At 52.0% G+C, this 16024-nt stretch overlaps 5 protein-coding genes across 5 annotated transcripts; 2 read left to right on the top strand and 3 right to left on the bottom strand.

The window, feature by feature from the left end:
• Positions 1–39: 39 nt before the first annotated feature.
• On the bottom strand, positions 40–1239 carry PV05_04331 (uncharacterized protein; the record flags this gene model as incomplete). Its single annotated transcript, XM_013460731.1, has 1 exon — positions 40–1239. One exon carries the CDS (start codon positions 1237–1239, stop codon positions 40–42), a length of 1200 nt encoding a protein of 399 aa, XP_013316185.1.
• Positions 1240–1945: 706 nt separating this feature from the next.
• On the bottom strand, positions 1946–5467 carry PV05_04330 (OPT family small oligopeptide transporter). The gene is made up of 3 exons (XM_013460730.1): positions 3882–5467; positions 3682–3835; positions 1946–3635 (listed from the first exon to the last, which is right to left on the bottom strand). Exons 1-3 carry the CDS (start codon positions 5331–5333, stop codon positions 2263–2265), a joined length of 2979 nt encoding a protein of 992 aa, XP_013316184.1. The 5' UTR covers positions 5334–5467; the 3' UTR covers positions 1946–2262.
• An 84-nt stretch (positions 5468–5551) lies between these two features.
• Positions 5552–9318, bottom strand: PV05_04329 (uncharacterized protein). The gene is made up of 2 exons (XM_013460729.1): positions 6931–9318; positions 5552–6876 (listed from the first exon to the last, which is right to left on the bottom strand). Exons 1-2 carry the CDS (start codon positions 9257–9259, stop codon positions 5783–5785), a joined length of 3423 nt encoding a protein of 1140 aa, XP_013316183.1. The 5' UTR covers positions 9260–9318; the 3' UTR covers positions 5552–5782.
• A 1234-nt stretch (positions 9319–10552) lies between these two features.
• On the top strand, positions 10553–10990 carry PV05_04328 (uncharacterized protein; the record flags this gene model as incomplete). Its single annotated transcript, XM_013460728.1, has 1 exon — positions 10553–10990. One exon carries the CDS (start codon positions 10553–10555, stop codon positions 10988–10990), a length of 438 nt encoding a protein of 145 aa, XP_013316182.1.
• A 1257-nt stretch (positions 10991–12247) lies between these two features.
• On the top strand, positions 12248–15612 carry PV05_04327 (uncharacterized protein). Its single transcript, XM_013460727.1, has one exon. The coding sequence runs from the start codon at positions 12576–12578 to the stop codon at positions 15258–15260; it is 2685 nt and encodes an 894-aa protein (XP_013316181.1). The 5' UTR covers positions 12248–12575; the 3' UTR covers positions 15261–15612.
• Positions 15613–16024: the final 412 nt, after the last annotated feature.

Genomic DNA, 16024 nt, shown 5'->3' with positions numbered 1-16024 from the left:
CGCCGTGCCATGTCGCCTCGTGCTTTCACACGGCTTCGGCTATCTTCGCGCTAACTCTGCGGCGAACTCATCCACAGCCTCTAATTTCTCCTCCTCGGTCGCCCCTTCCTTGCACATCGCATAGTACTGCGGCCAACCCAACCTCCATAGACCGAGTTTTCTGTCAACAATTTCTGCCTTCTCATGTGGAACACCAAGTGCAGCCATGAGCGACAATACGTCGACCTCAAAGTATCGCAAGTCAGTGTATCCAGAGCGGGACAATTTCATTCGAGTGTTCTCGAACCTCCCATTCACTAGATCATCTCTGCCAGGCAAGATCGAGGTCCGCAGAAGATCAAGTACGGCACCCAGAGCATGCGTGCAGTTACTGTTCAGCAGCTTTTCGTATTCTACCTCTCCAGGGCTGGGCTCTCGGTCTCCGGCTGACTTATCGTTGCCGGATCCCGTCTTTGGCTGTACGATCCTGTAAGGCTCTTCGTCCACTTCCACCGCCTTCTGCTTTCTCGCCCGTGGCTTCCGCGGTCTTTTCGGCGCAGGCTTTACAGCTGCAGTGTCTCCAGCATCAGCATTTGATGGCGCTCGTTTGGCAGTTCGAGTAGAAGCTGCCCGAGGTTTGCGTGACACTTTCTCCGGCTCTGCTCCCTGGTCACACTGCAGTGTATGGGTACTTGCCGCTTGGGGAGCTTGACCGCTGACTTCGGTCGTTTCAGGTTCGCAAACGGGAGGTGAATGAGGCGTATCTTCGTAGACTCGTCGTTGGTCACCCTGCTGCGGCGCGACCACGTTGATTTTGGGATCTGATGGCTGTGTAGCTTCACCTTCTTGCCCCTGTATGCACGGCTGGGCTGTGAGGATGGTGTCCTGAGGGCGGCTTTCGACATTCTCACACGCGCTGATACCAGGGTCGCTCTTGGGCACAGGTTGACTTTCGCCGACCTCGTCGTCCAAAGTCAGGTCGATGGGTTCAAATTTGGACCCCATAGCTGGAACGGCTGATTGAGATTCGACCACTGATTCCTCTTGTTTGATGCTAGGTACGGGCGCGGTGGTGACTTCGTCATGAGATTGGCTGCATTGAGTGCGGAGCCTTGCCTTTTGGGTCTCTAGGTCTGCCAGTCTCTCTCGGATGTCCAATTCTTGTAGCTCCATGACCTTTTTCTCCTGTTCTTTGGTGTTTTTTTCGAGCTGTATGCGGAGCCTGGCCTCTTGAGCTTCGACGGAAGCTAGATCATCCATGCTGGCGACTGCTCTAGATGGTAATTCGCCCATAGACATCCGAGCCCTCCAGATAAGAAAAGGCGGTAAGCTGCTTCAGAGGGTCGCCTGAAGGGACGCTTTGCTTGAAATGTGGACCGGGAAAGAGGAGTCCCTTGCCCAGCGCTGACCGAGGCCTTGTAGCTATACTCACGGCCTGGCACTACAATGATCGGCGAGGCGCAGTATGTGGATCAATGAGAGACCAGGATTGCTATGCTTTTACATGAAGTGGGGTGCATGTCTTTGCAGAAGGTGTTGGCCGGATCGACGAAGTGAAACGAGTCGAGCCAAGAGTAACATGAAGCACACCCAGGTATGCTGCAAATAACGGACTCACGGATACGATGAAAGGAACAGCAAGCTCAGTTAACGGTCACTCCGAGACCCTGGTAGTCAATGGGGAGAGATATATGGAACGTGAAGATAAGCGAAAGCACGATAGGAGGTGAGAGGTCGAGTGAAGTGAACCCTAGATTGAAATAGCACTAAATGCACATGGAGCAGTGGACCGAAAGTACGTTGAAGCTCAAGTCGAGCGAGGAGTCGAGGAGTCGAGGAGTCAATGGAGGGTAAGGCAAGACTGGGTTAAGGATGTGCACGGTATGATGCAATGAATATAAGGTGATTGAGAGGAAATAAGACTACGCATGGTATACGACATGTCGAGGAAGGTAGTACATGGTAGTTGATATGACTTTCCGGGAATTCATATCACTTGATTCCTGTAGGAACTCGGTGCACATTACGGAAATCTCGACCAAGTTATAATGCCTCGCCCCTGGAATCTCAGCCTTGGCCAGGATCATCTGGTGGCAGACCACGGAGAGGCACTGCACTACCCTGCGCATGCGTGATCATGGCTTCCAGAGCCTTACTATATTAGTCTCATCCTTCCCGTTGTCATCACGGCCTAAGCTCATTCTCATCTCTATGTACGGTAATCACGCTCACTCACGACCATCAGGCCTCTGATCTTCCTGCTTCCTACTTACTCAATGTCCATCACTGACCAAACCTCTCTCCTGGCTTCAACCTCATCCAAGGACAAGCCTGCCAGTCACAGCCCTGCTTATATATCTCCGTGCCCCACCACTTGAAATTGTCCATCAAGCCCGGGTACACAAATCCAAAGAAGATGACGACCAGCGAGAATGCCAGCCCAGAATCCAGCGCAGCCGACATAGTCATGGTATACTTTCCCCACCACGCCGATGCCCTACGCTTCATGACATGATTGAAGGCAAAACACACAACTCCCCAGATCGAGAAATTCAGACCCGTAGCCGGCGGGATCCAGCTTAAACTGCCAAACAAGACCGGGAAATTGACCTTGCGCCAGATCGTCTTCTTTTTACCCCGGCCCATAAGCCACACCAGTATCGGGGCAACGAATCCCATTAAGAAGGCCCAGACCAGAGGCCGATACAGAGCTCCCGGACCAAAGAATCTTTGCGGTCCAACAACACCCCAGAGGATACTGCCGTTGAAATGAACCCGGGCAATGGGACAATTGAACCCATTGATCGCCTGAGGTGTGCAAATCCCCGGGATATTAGTAAACATCCAGTTGAGGACGCCAATCTGGACGAGACTTGACACCAGCGTGGCGACCATCTGGACTTTGAAGAGTAGTTTCGGTGGGATCTTCATGTAATGCCCCAATTTCATGTCCGAGGAGAACTTGATACCTTGAGCTGAGCTGATGTAACAATAGGTCACAAAGACCATGTTTGCGACCGGTCGGCCGGGAAAGACCATGCCGCATATGAGCTGGCAGATCAAGTACAGACTGCTGTGCTGATTGGTTATGGCCATGACAATGCCAACTGGGATGAATAAAACCGTAGTAATGCCCAAGGCCATCAATAGTCCGTACCAAGGTAGGTGGACTGGGTAGTATTCGACAACAAACATTCCCACGGCTAGCATGACCACGAATGTGAGAGCATACCACACCATGGGGACATCCTCGTAACGTTTCATCAAGCGGTTGTGCACGTCCTCGCCACCTGCTTGGATGGTTTGACTGTCAACCCGGCGTATAATATAGTCATCGTCGCGGTGCGGCACGGCTTGATATGCGACACCGGGCTTTTCTTGCTTTTCATTGAAAGCTTGCTTGGACTGGCGCCAGATATCACGTCCGTGCCAGCATGTGGTGTGAGTGAGTAGTGCCGAAAGTGATGCAAATTGTACGCCATATGAGAGGACGTATGTGATTGGAAGGTAGACTTTGGAGTAATTGTCGTAGGCGACCTTGTCGAACAAGAAGTCGGCCGTAAGAATTTTGCTGACATCGTAAGGTTTGCCTTGGTTATCAAAGACGGCTGATGAAAGGATAGGTAGGTATCCTGAGAAGAGGACGTTTTTATAGTCTGAAAGGATCAGTAAGTCAATCTTCTGAGGCCAGATGTAACGTACATAAGATTGGCGCGACTATCCACATCACCAGAACCAATCCTCCAACGACATTGGCAGCTGCCCACCACGGCGTCAGTAATGGTGAACCAATATAGGCAATCTGAGCCCAGTCAAAGGTCATTGGGAAGAGACCTAATCCCGAAGCGACGCCAAACTATGATGGTCAGCCGTTGCGCAGTCACCTCTCTCGAAGACCTTACCAGATTGGACACCACCACATTCTGTGGAGCGAACCATGTGATGACATTGAAATAACTCAACGCTGGAAACAAAAGTCCAGGTAGGAAGTACCATGCAAATGCTGCAGCCCAGACATAAATGAAGAATCTATACCGTGAAATCATCCATCCATTGGCCGGCTTATTCTCATCCTTGTGCATTGTCGTAAACATTGCAGTCGACATCAGGGTGCCCGGCCATATCATTGCGGCTGGTCGCACCAGAAATCTTCTCGTGAGCCCAGCGAATGCGTAACCTAGAATTTGAGTCGAAATAGTGAGCAGAAGTTGGTAGAGTATGGGCACATCCTGCTTGTAAAATTTGTGCTGCTCAACAATGACATCAGTAGCGAACGCAAACCCAAAGGACACGTTGCTGCTTATGTATACACAGGCATGCTCTTTTTCGTTCCATCGACCCTGGGCTAGCCAAAGTCGCACGTTTTGCATTCGGGTCCGTGGGAATACAGAGTCCGTCGTCTGAAGAGTGCCGTTGATGAAGAGCTCGTCAGGATCGGAGCTTCGCTTCAACATTAGATCCCACAATTTGCCCATAGGATGGACCAGCACCAGTGCTATGACTGGCGTTATGGCGACGCTAGGATATCGCAACGAGAAGAACAGGTTGGTGGCCGAGCCTGCTATTGCAAAGAACAAGGACAAAATCCACATGCGAGGGGTATTTATTGACAAAGCAGCATTGTCAGTCGCAGGGACAGAAGCTCGAACTTCGGGGTAGGGAGAGTTGTCGGGCGGATCGTCTTCAGCAGCAACGTAGTCTTCATCAGCGTCTGAGCCTGCATCTTCTGGAGTATTTGGGTTCGACGACTCTCCTTTGTCTTCATCAAAGGCGCCGTTCACTGCAAAAGAGGTTTTCGCATCGAGACCCATGCCAACATCACAGGTCGAAGATGACTGCCGCCTCCGCGGCCATTCTGTGCTGCGATACCGTCTTCGGGCGTCTACAAAGCGCCCATGATTATCCTGCACATCGTGTTCAGATTGTACCCTTTTGCCACGGCTCTTGCTACTTCTTCGGTGGATGTGTCCATTCTCTTCATCCTCCGAGGGCGAACTGGACCTCGACCGGCCTTCTATGAGGGGCACTGCACCGTAGGAACCAGTGCCCAAAGCCGGGGAAGACCGAATGAGTAGGAGCGGATTTCGAGACATTATGGCGTGCCAGACGCGGGAGCCTGGTCCACGAAGCTCCTCGCCTTGCACCGTAGTGGTCACCGCAATCGAAGGAAAGGGTTCGTGAGAGTCGCAACTCTGCAGGGGGCCAGCCGTGATGCTTGTAGGCTCCAAGTCCGGTGATGCAGCAGCATTTTGCTGTGCAACTCGGCGAGGTGAGGAGGATTGAAGGTGGGAGAGCTCAAGGCCTGGATCGGAATAAGTGGTGTGGGCGGTATGTTGAGCCAACCTTGGTGGCATAGCATGGCTTGGACATATTATGGAGTTGGGCAAGGCACAAAGGGTTAGGGATGCGTCACAAACATGAGCTCTGTGGAACGACGAGGATGAAGGCGCAGGCCCGCGGGATGTCGTTGGCGGCGGGCGGGCCAAACATGCCTGAAGATGCCCAGTAGGTGCCCACTCTTTTTCGCTCATGACCGCAATAGATTGATAAGATTATCACCCACCATCAACCTCCATCACCTATCACATCTCGCCACACTGCCACGGTGGGCACCGCTGAGCGCAATCAAAAACACTAGGCACCTGACCATGGAATGAGAGTCACATACAGTGCAAGCTGTCAGGCATCTGGCCCTGCTCTGGAGCAGGCCGCGCCGTTATCGGCACCCCCAATGGTTTCTACTACTGTCACAGCACTCGTGGTTCGCGAGCCCATTGGTCGTGTCCTGGGTACGATTGTGCCCTCAAAACGCACCAACATCGCCTCCCACCCGGGTCAACATATCATAGACACGACCAGGCAGCTTGTACTTCACCAGTCCGGCAAACACCATCAAATCCTTGGCCATATCACTCAATTGATCCTTCATTCCATCAGCATCTCCTCCATATCCGGCTTCCCATCGTCCATCCCGCATGATATTGTCCCGCTCGCCACCTATTGCCCGCACAGCCCATACCACACTGACTCCAGCGCACCGAGCAAGAACCTGCGGAAGGACAGCGAAAGCATCGGCAGCGGCCCGGATGGCGGGGATATGACCGTTAGCCCGCAGTGGCAGGATGTTGAGGTCGTTCATTTCTTCCAATGCGGTCATAAATCGAGGTGGTTGTGCCTCGAGATGTGCTCTGACTGACAGCAGTCGAAGGAGAACCCCACATACCTCTCGGTTAGTTGCCGAGATCTTGTTGTAGTAAAGCGCATTGTCGTTGTATAGAGAGATCATATTTCTTGCCAGTTCGATGGGTGACGAGGTGGATTGTGTGAGTGACAGAGACGATTGCGGCCCATTGCCTTGAGTGCTAGCCGACGATTCAGTCTGTCCATCTGGTCGTCGGGGCTTCAGTGGCTGGAGCTGCATGGGCGACTCGCCGAGATCCAGGGAGACAGCATCCGCAAGAGCTCGGTTCAGCACGCTGACAACATTGTCATAGTCTTCACACAAGTGATACAGCAACACCGCATCCGAGATCTGTCCGCGTTGATCTGCAATGGCCGCCGATTGGCTTGTAATTGATCTCAAGAATTCGTCTCGTGTGTCGAGATGTATGAGCTTGGCTCGAACTTCAATGGCACCGGGGATCCGAGTTCCATCACTACGGATGTCGCCGAGCAGTTTTGCAAACTCTCGGGTTTCGAGGCATAGTTCTCGTAGACACTCGTGGCAGGCGTTCGTGTGGACCAGTCCGAGACTTGTCGGTTGCAGATCAGAGTTCAAGCAGATCATCGAGAGATAGTCCACTGCCGCAACCGGTAAGGCGGTACGGAAGGTAGCAGTATAATAAGCTATGAGAGGAACAAAGTTGAGCTGGGGCAATTGAGTGGTCGAGTAGGTCACTAAAAGACTTGTTAGCGCACGTTTCAACGGAGAAGAGAGGAGGGTCTACTCACAGAGCTCGTTGCCCGCGACCGAGAAGTCCGAAACCCTCAACAGTCCATAATATGTGAGAGCAATAGCAAGATGGACCGCACTGGTAGGGTTGAAATTGTGCAGATAATCCACCGCTTGTTCAAACATGCCAGCAAGCACCTGCATCAGCAAGAAAGTTCCATATGCACTGGAGCCCTCCACCTGCGTCTTCTGGAAATGTTTTTGACCAATCTCTGTCACAGTCTCTCGGATCTGGTCCAAGCCAAAGATCTCGCCAGCCAATTCTTCTGACCTGCCAGTCTCTCTGGCAAGCGTGAACTGCAGCCAGAGCCAGTCTTCAACACCTTGACCGACTGCATCTAGGTTTCTCGCCGTCAGATCGCATCGCCCAATGACCTTGTAGCAAGCAATCTTGTAGGGGTCAACAGTGTTCTTCGGTGCTAGCTTGGTAAGTTTCTGGTATTCGTTGTCGATCATGTTCTGCACTCCCTTTGGCAAGCGTCGATCAGGACTGTCTGCATAGGCTGTCACATAAGAAATGACACGTCGATCCATCGATTGGAAGGCAGGATCATTCTTGACATATTCTGCCGCCTCTCTCACAAAGCCGCATCTCAACAGATAGAAGATGAGGACCCAGCAATAGTCGCCATTCTCACCGCCAACCTGTTGCAGCTCTGCGCCATCCGGCACCAGATCCCTACGAGCAGCCCGTATCCGGATGTAAGCGCGCACGATATTAAGCACGGATGGCTGCCCTCCCAATGCACCTTCTCGTGGATTTTTCTCGACCAAAGATCTCGACTCGCGCCAGAACGCGTCTTCTAGGTAGCTTCGAGAGCCTTCCAATATCTGCTTTTTCAATTTGAGATACTTGGCATCATCATTCTCATCGAGATATGCCTCCGCATATTGTCGCTCTCTGATGGAAGATTTGCCTTCTCTCGTGATCTTATGCAGCGCATGATAAGCATCGACCAGCTGTCGAGGGCCGTCTCTGCCATGCTCGCTTTCTGCATCCGCAAAGTTTTGCAGCAGGGGATAACTCTCGTCTTGAAGTCTCGCGCTATTGAGCTGCTGGACCTTTTCAATGAACGCTCTCTCCTTCTCTCGAAGATCTCGCAGACTCTGTCCTCTTGATAGGCCAGGAGTGGCAGGAGCAGGTCCTTCGCTCTTAAAGAAGGATGTCGTGCCGGCACCTGAGCCCGGTGTGCCAATGATGGACTTGTCAATTGCTGAGCGTCCAAATATGCTTCTTGTAGCTCGGGAGGTTTCTGATGGCCTTCCTTTGTCCCGTTGCGTTGATCTGCCAAAGCCGCCTGCTTTCGGTCCCGAAGCATCGCCATTGTCTTCTGGAGGCGCAAGACCAAAATGTTCCATGATTCTCATCTTCTGCTCTTCAAAGTCGACCCCCAAGCTCTCTTCAATGAACTTGTCCACCTCACGATAGACACGATCCATGCTTTCCCTGAGCATCGCATCACGACCTTTGACTCGGAGATCTCGCAGGTACGCACTCGATTCATCAGCAAAACTCTGCGCAATGTTTCGCGATATTGGGGGCGCCTCATCAGGTCCGAGCGCTTGAAAGTCTTTGTATGCTTGACCAGGAGACACCCCCGAGCCCGCAAGCAAGTAATGTGCCCGGCTGTCAGTGAATGGCTCTGCCTGCTTTGGACCACGCTGCCTAATCTCTTGAGCACGTCTGGCAAGATCTCCCAAGTCCATACTGAGCCCAGACAATTGAGCCACTCTTCCCTTGTCCTCAGTCTTCAATTTGGGCTTCTTCTTTTGCCTCTCCAGTAAACTGCTGAAGTAGGCGGCATCTCGAACTTGGGAAGGTGGTGCATCTGCCTGCTGTTGGCCAGAAGGCGCCGCTGTGTTCGCAGAGAAGGCATTGCCGAAGGTAGAGGTGTTCGCGGGTTGCTGTGTGGTTGCTGAGGCGCCAAACAAGGACGTAGTAGCGGCTGGCTGTTGTGCTGCCGAGTTCGCCGCCCCAAACAAGCCAGTTGAAGGAGTGGAGGTTGCGGTTGTAGATCCAAAGAGGCCTGTCGAAGGTGCGGAGGTAGTGGTGGCTGTTCCGAACGAAAAGGTGGGAGCTGAGGTTTTAGCTGCGCCGCCACCAAGACTGAATAGTCCCCCAGTCGAGGCGCTTGAAGTCGTTGTGGGATTCGTATTAAGACTAGGGAAGGTGAATGGTTGCGATGTTTGTTGGGAGGTGGAAGCATCGAAGATGGACTTTCGTTTACCCTGTGCATCCGTGGTGCCGGTGTTCAGATTCAGACCGGAGAAAGGACTGTTGGAGCCGGAGCCTCCTTGCCCAGCTGGCTGTTGACCGAAAAGCGACATGATGTCTGGTCTATGATGGTTGTTGGCCAGCACACCTGGCTCTCAGTCTAGTAAAGAAGCGCAATTGAGATGGTTCGCAGCGCGTCCCCAATAATTTTGGGGCGCGTGTTTTGCCTTGGCACTCAAGTGGCTGCTTTACGCAAGAGCTCCGGCCTTGCTCAGCCTCGTGCTCCCACAAGGGTCTTTTTGACATATTGCAGGTAGTTTCGCACCGATCGAAGTATCTACATTTGCTCGATCAGGAATGAGGAGCACACGAAAGCAGACAGGGCTCTGTAAACCGTTTCTTTCTTTTGAGCTACGCAAGGCTGACCATCAGCCTTGCTGTTTTATCAAGATCACGTGTCTGTCATGTCATCCAGAAGTTCGTCATTCGAAAGACTTTCGGTCTTAGCGGCGAGCGCCGGCTTCCTGATACCTATCACCCAAGCCTCATAGCAGCGCGTAGAGCTTCGGGAATCAGTTTGACCTTCGGTGCTCAACAAGCGCGCGAAGAACGTCAAGGATGCCCGTGTTCCAGTCAAAGCCTTTCCGCTCCAGCAAGGCTCAAGTAGGAGACTTGGGAGAACGGATTGCCGCAGCATATCGAAGCAAGATTGCACACAATCCATTCCTGTTTTTTGGCCTACCATTCATTACGTTGATGGTGTCGGCCTCCTTCCTCCTCACGCCAGCGACAGCCCTTCGATACGAGAAGCACGATCGAAAACACAAGCAAGTGACTGATGCAGAGGCCATGGAATTGGGACTGAAGGGTGGAGCCACAGGCCAAGGAGGTCTCACATACAATCCTCGGCGGAGAAGGGTGCTCAAAGGCGAATTGAATGAACGAGATGAATACTACAAGCTCATGGCCAAAGACTTGGACAACTGGGAACAGAAGCGTGTGGAGCGGTGGAAGGGCGAGCCTGACGGAAGGCTTTGAATGATTCTGGTCCGACATTGATGAAGGACATCCACATACAGCAAGATCTTTCTACGATACCATGCTACAGCCAGCTCCACTTCCAACGAAGAATGTACGGACTGTCGACTGCGATCATCTCGGACAGATCCCCATCAAGATTGTCGAGGACTGCCAGACCCGGGAGGCCAACGAAGAATCAGCATGATGAAAGTCACCGTTCGAGGCAAGTTCCAGTAGTCCTGGGTCTGGACTTGGGATCTTTTATGCCAGATATCCGAGAGGCACAACCACGCTTTCTGATTGCGGGTTGGATGTTCTGATGGAGCATGAGCTTCTGAGATGCCTAATCTTAGAAGTTGGTTGACCGAAACTGCCTGGACCTGTGCATGACAAAGGGATATTTGACAGCTACTTTGCGGTACTGCAGGTATCACCAGAACTGCCAAAAGACGTCATACTGGTTCGAAGCAGCATTTATCAGGCTGACACTCTGCATTTTCGCCATGAAACGGGTCCTCGGACCAAAGGTCTTTGCGGGTGGTAGCCTGGTAGGTGGGTGGGAAGTTGGACGGAAGGGCTATAATTGTTCCGAACGAGGCAACCAGAATTGCGGCGCGGAAGGGCACACGCTGTATGACGAGACGCTAAGCCTCAGCTGCATGACCATAGTAGGGGCCAGATTGAGTCCAGGCCGTTCTATGCAAGGCCGTGTGCAACCACGAGAGTTGATGACGCCGTTGATTGATTGGAATGCATGCAGCTGGATAACAATGGCTGCAGTAGCAGGCTCCTCTCGAGGCTGGCACAGCGACTGCTACGAGTAGATTGAACATCTTAGGTCGATGAAATAATGCATGTTGGGAGTACCTCATACTGGATACGGCTACTTCTATTCACAAGTGGTCAGGCTGAGTGGATTGTTTTAACGGCAAACCCCGGTGCCAGAATTGCCAGAAAACCCAGAGTAGATCTGGTCTTTGCGTGCCATTTCCACGTGAAGCTGTGCGAGAGAATTGGTTCCCAAAGTCGTCAGTCTCTTCGTCTGAAAATAGAATAGCATCATAATCAGGGTGGTGAATCGTGGGATAATGTATCCGTAACCATACTATGGTATTACTATGGTGTTCCGAAGTAGTGGTGATGACGCCCACGAGGGTGGTCATGAGGGTCCATGGGTGCCAGAGTTCGGCACGAGCTTCTTGGTTGTGTGGGCTGCAGTCAGTGCGCACTGCTTGTCTGAGGAGGGATAACCCACTCTTTGGATCATTCGCTTGTTTGAGTGGCTTTGGATTTCAGCCGTAGGAGAAAGTGGCATGATCGGGAGGCAGTTCGTGTCCTCGCTTAGCGTGGGCTACCCAATGCCACGAGGGTGACTTGCAGTAGCAGGGACTACGGCGTCGAAGTAATCAGCAGGATCGCAAAAGAAATTCCACTTCACGTGTTCCAAGGTCGTTTGGCGTTGGATTTCCAATCAGCGACTTGGTTGTTCCTCGGTCGGGTGTCTGTATTCTGGCAGTCAATCATCCAGTAGTGACTTCTTTATAGGTATAATCGCCCACTGTTTCTTTTAGCGAACCCGGAAAGACCCTGTAGACCAGCAGGCAGTGTAGACCCTGGAGACCCGAGGTTCGTAGATCTCACAGTACTCCGTATCGCATCTATGTACAAGTCCGAAGACCCTGGGGTTTCACAAATCATCGATTGGAATTCTGACCAGCTTGTTGTCCACCAGAAGGCCGATTTTAACGAGTCAAATACTACGTAGACGCATTCATAGACCTGACGACGGCATCTTCTCTGGCCACGGAACATGCCTAGATAGGATTCAGATTCCGCCTTGTTCCCGTCGAACCTGAGCCGCCTTTCTAAGGCTGAAAGCCACCCGCAGCCTCCTGGTGAATTAGCTTGATTAGGCGTGACGACGTCATTGTGCGCAGGGGCCGAAGCAGCGTAAGAGGGCGAGAAATTGGCTCAAATCAACGATCTCGGGTGTGCCTCTAATCTGTTTGTGGCGGCACCAAGCAGATCTTTAGTAAACCTCTCCTAACTTAGGAGCCCAGCGAAGCCCAGTCCCGAGTCCCCAGTGATCAAATTCCCTTTATTCCCCTCCAGCTGCGTTCTAGTTTTCTTCAAAGACTGACCACGCGAGCCCATCCCCGGACCCTATACGACCATCGCCTTTACCATTCTTTGTTCCTGCAGACAATGCCCCCATCGGCCGTGTCGTGTGCACAGTCTAGACTCACCATGACGTAGCCTCAGCTGTAGCTTTCTCAGCCTGCGCCTCGCCTAATCGTCTAATCACCCAACAACCACTATCCACCTGCCTCACCACCACTCGCTTTCGCTATCTTGAACCTTCTGTCTACACTCACGACAAACCATCTCATCAGACGCAACGATTTATTAATGACTTGTCATCACGCAGCGGCCTCCTCCCCTCCCTCCATCGGCCCTTCGACCAACATGTCGGCCGTCGCGACCGCTTCGATAAAAACACCTTCACATTCTCATACGCACTCAAAGTCACATTCACATTCACATTCAAATTCACATTCAAATTCACATTCAAATTCACATTCAAATTCACATTCAAATTCACATTCGCACTCTCACTCTCGATCATCTCGTCCTTCGACCACGCCACGAGCACAACCCGCTGTTGCCTCTGTTGGCCAATCTTTACCACCGCTCCTCTCACCCAAGGCTCAACTTGCACCCCACGCAAAAGACCCCAAGAGTCCGAGTCCCAGCTACTTTGGTTTTGTTGTGGGTGGCGATGATTCAATACCACCCGACTCAAATCCTGGCGCTCATGCTCGTCAAAACTGGACATTTGGCAATTCCAGTGTCCAGAGTGGTGTGCCGACCCCTCGTCACCTCCCGGTAGAGGCCAATCCAGATTTCGAGGCTTTTCGCAGGCAATCGGAGCACAATCACCGCTTCTCATTGAATACAGCCTTCAATAGACCTACACAATCGAGAACAACTTCCGCTTCCACTACACGTACTGAAGCAGCGTCTCCATTGACAAAGAAGCCAGATTCAGATCGGCAGCCGAAATCAGAAGAAGGTCCCACCCCACAAGGCACCAAGACTGGCGAGGCTTCATTCTTCGACCTTCCGAGACAACAGTCACCTGTCGCTTTCAACGCATTTCATAGTGTGGCAGACCATCAGCATGCGAGACTTTCACTGCCCAGCAATGGACTTCGAACACCACCGTTCAACACTACCAAGCAGACTTCGCGCTCCGAAACTCTACCCTCGTCTGGGCAAAAAGATACACCGCCTCTAATGTCCCCGGTCCATATTGCAGGAATATTGACCAACGAATCCAATATTGTCCTCGTCCTCGACCTGAGGGTGTATCAGCAATATGCTACGGCAAGAATACAAGGCGCGTTGAATCTATGTATACCGACCACTCTGCTAAAACGACCCGCATACAATGTCCAGAGACTGGCTGAGACATTTGCCTCGGATCGAGATCAAGAGGTCTTCTCAAGATGGCGCGAGTGTACTCACATCGTTGTCTATGACGCGAATTCCAGCCTGCCCAAGGAAGCTGTCACCCCTTTGAACGTGCTGAAGAAATTCACTACCGAGGGTTGGACGGGCACAGGATTGGTTGTTAAGGGCGGCTTTCTTGCCTTCCAGAAACAGGCAGCTGACTTGGTCGACTCTGGACCGGTTCAATCAGGAGCCGGGTCAACTACGCAACCACTATCAATATCCGCCCCGACGAAAGATGCCGTTCCAGTGGCTGGAGGCTGTGCTATGCCAACCACAAAGTCAGCTGCCAATCCCTTCTTCGGCAACATCCGCCAAAATATGGACCTGCTTGATGGTGTTGGACAGATGCCCATCAAAAGGCCCAGCAATATGTCATCCGAGGTCGAGGGCACGCTACCTGCTTGGCTCAAGAGAGCGTCGTCCAAGTCTGACGACGGCAAGTTGGTGTCAGATCAATTCCTGAACATTGAAAAGTCTGAGCAAAAGCGTATGCAGGACGCTCTTAGTGTTCAAGTGTCATATGGAACGCCAAAAGCAGAGATGCCTTCCAAGATAGAAGTTGCAGGGATTGAAAAGGGGTCCAAGAACCGATACAACAATATTTTTCCCTACGACCACACGAGAGTGCGACTGCAAGATGTTCCAAATGGTAGCTGCGACTACATCAATGCCAGCCATGTCAAAGCTGAGTACTCGAATCGACACTACATCGCCACACAAGCTCCTATACCGGCGACGTTCAACGACTTCTGGCGTGTGGTCTGGGAACAAGACGTCCGTGTCATTGTCATGTTGACGGCAGAGGCTGAAGGTGGTCAAGTCAAGAGTCACGTGTATTGGAATGCAGGAGAATATGGCCCGCTCAAGCTTAAGCAGCTCTCCGAACGCCGGGTCAGTCTGGAGTCCAAGACTTCGGCGCCTCGAACGCCTGCGTCAAGCAGACCATCGCTCGGCCCTAGGAGGTCGACGACTGCCAACATTCCCACCCGAGAAGATGTCAAATCTCCTACCACGAGAACACCTAGCGCCGTGGTACGCCACTTTAGCTTGAGTCACGCTGCCCATCCCTTCCAACCCATGCGGGAAGTCACTCAGGTTCAGTACGAGGACTGGCCTGATTTCGGTGCTCCAGCCAGCCCGATGGAATTGCTCGGTTTGGTAGAACAAGTCAACAAGTATGTCCGCGGGTCGTCGAGTCCTTCGTCGGTAGTGGGACCGGATGAAGCAGCCCCAGCAGGCTCACGGCCTATCATAGTTCACTGCAGCGCAGGCTGTGGACGAACCGGAACATTCTGCACTATTGATTCAGTCATTGACATGCTGAAGAAACAAAGAATCTCGCATGAGGGTGGTGATGATAAGATGGACGTTGACGGTGGAGACTGGGTCGATCGAGACGATGTTGACCTTGTGGCCAAGACTGTGGATGACTTCCGACATCAACGATTGAGTATGGTGCAGAATTTACGGCAATTTGTTTTGTGTTATGAGAGCATTTTACAGTGGCTTGTCCAGCAGGAAGGTTCTGAGCGTCAGAAGCGACCGAGCCTTCGCGATCCTAGACGGAGTTATGGTTGATGACACGGATGACAGGGTAGCATAGCATAATGGAAAGGTTGGGTCAACGGTACGGAGCTACTGCATAGCATGACGGACTTGCTGGTGGGTTTTGCATTGATAAGGTATAGGGAATACTTCGTAGTGTCATTGACAATTGACCTCTGCTTCGACTTGGTATTTATTCTAATGTCGATGGCCAGCGAAATGGTTCATGGTGTTGCTGTTGATGAGATTCCATAGAGCTTCACAGGTTGGCGAATTCACCACTTGGCAGCACAGCACAGCACATTGTCTTTTTCAACGTCCTGGTGGGTGGGCGTAGTGGATGCCCAGGACATGGGTTTAGTTGATGAAAAATGTCTTTATTTTTATCGGCCCCAAAGGATCTCGTTCAGTGGCTTTACCCACCTTGCAAGGCTCCCCCCAAATGCGTACGGAGTGTCGCCTGCTCCTCCTGGTCCTCCTCCTCATCCATCGCTTACGAGTACCGACGGGGATCATGTATGTCATCCTTTCCAATTTTACGGAGTCCGATCGCTGTCGCCGGTCAAGGACAGGACGTGCAGGACTCAGCTCCTGCAAAAGAGAACCTAGGTATTTTCCCGATCCGACTCATTGCATTCCAGTTTACGCAGCCTTAAAGTTGCGACGAAGTACCCTCACCGTGCCTGTAATAATGGACATGGGAATTGGGGGCTTCGGCATGAGACATACCAACTACGGTAGATCAGTGAGAGTCATGGTGGTTGGTGGTTAATAGGAGACACACTACGTAGTAGTTC

Source organism: Exophiala xenobiotica (assembly GCF_000835505.1).
Source record: "Exophiala xenobiotica strain CBS 118157 unplaced genomic scaffold supercont1.3, whole genome shotgun sequence".
Taxonomy (NCBI): Eukaryota; Fungi; Ascomycota; class Eurotiomycetes; order Chaetothyriales; family Herpotrichiellaceae; genus Exophiala; species Exophiala xenobiotica.
Note: the sequence above shows the minus strand (reverse complement) of the source record. Positions and strands in the feature narration are given on the sequence as shown.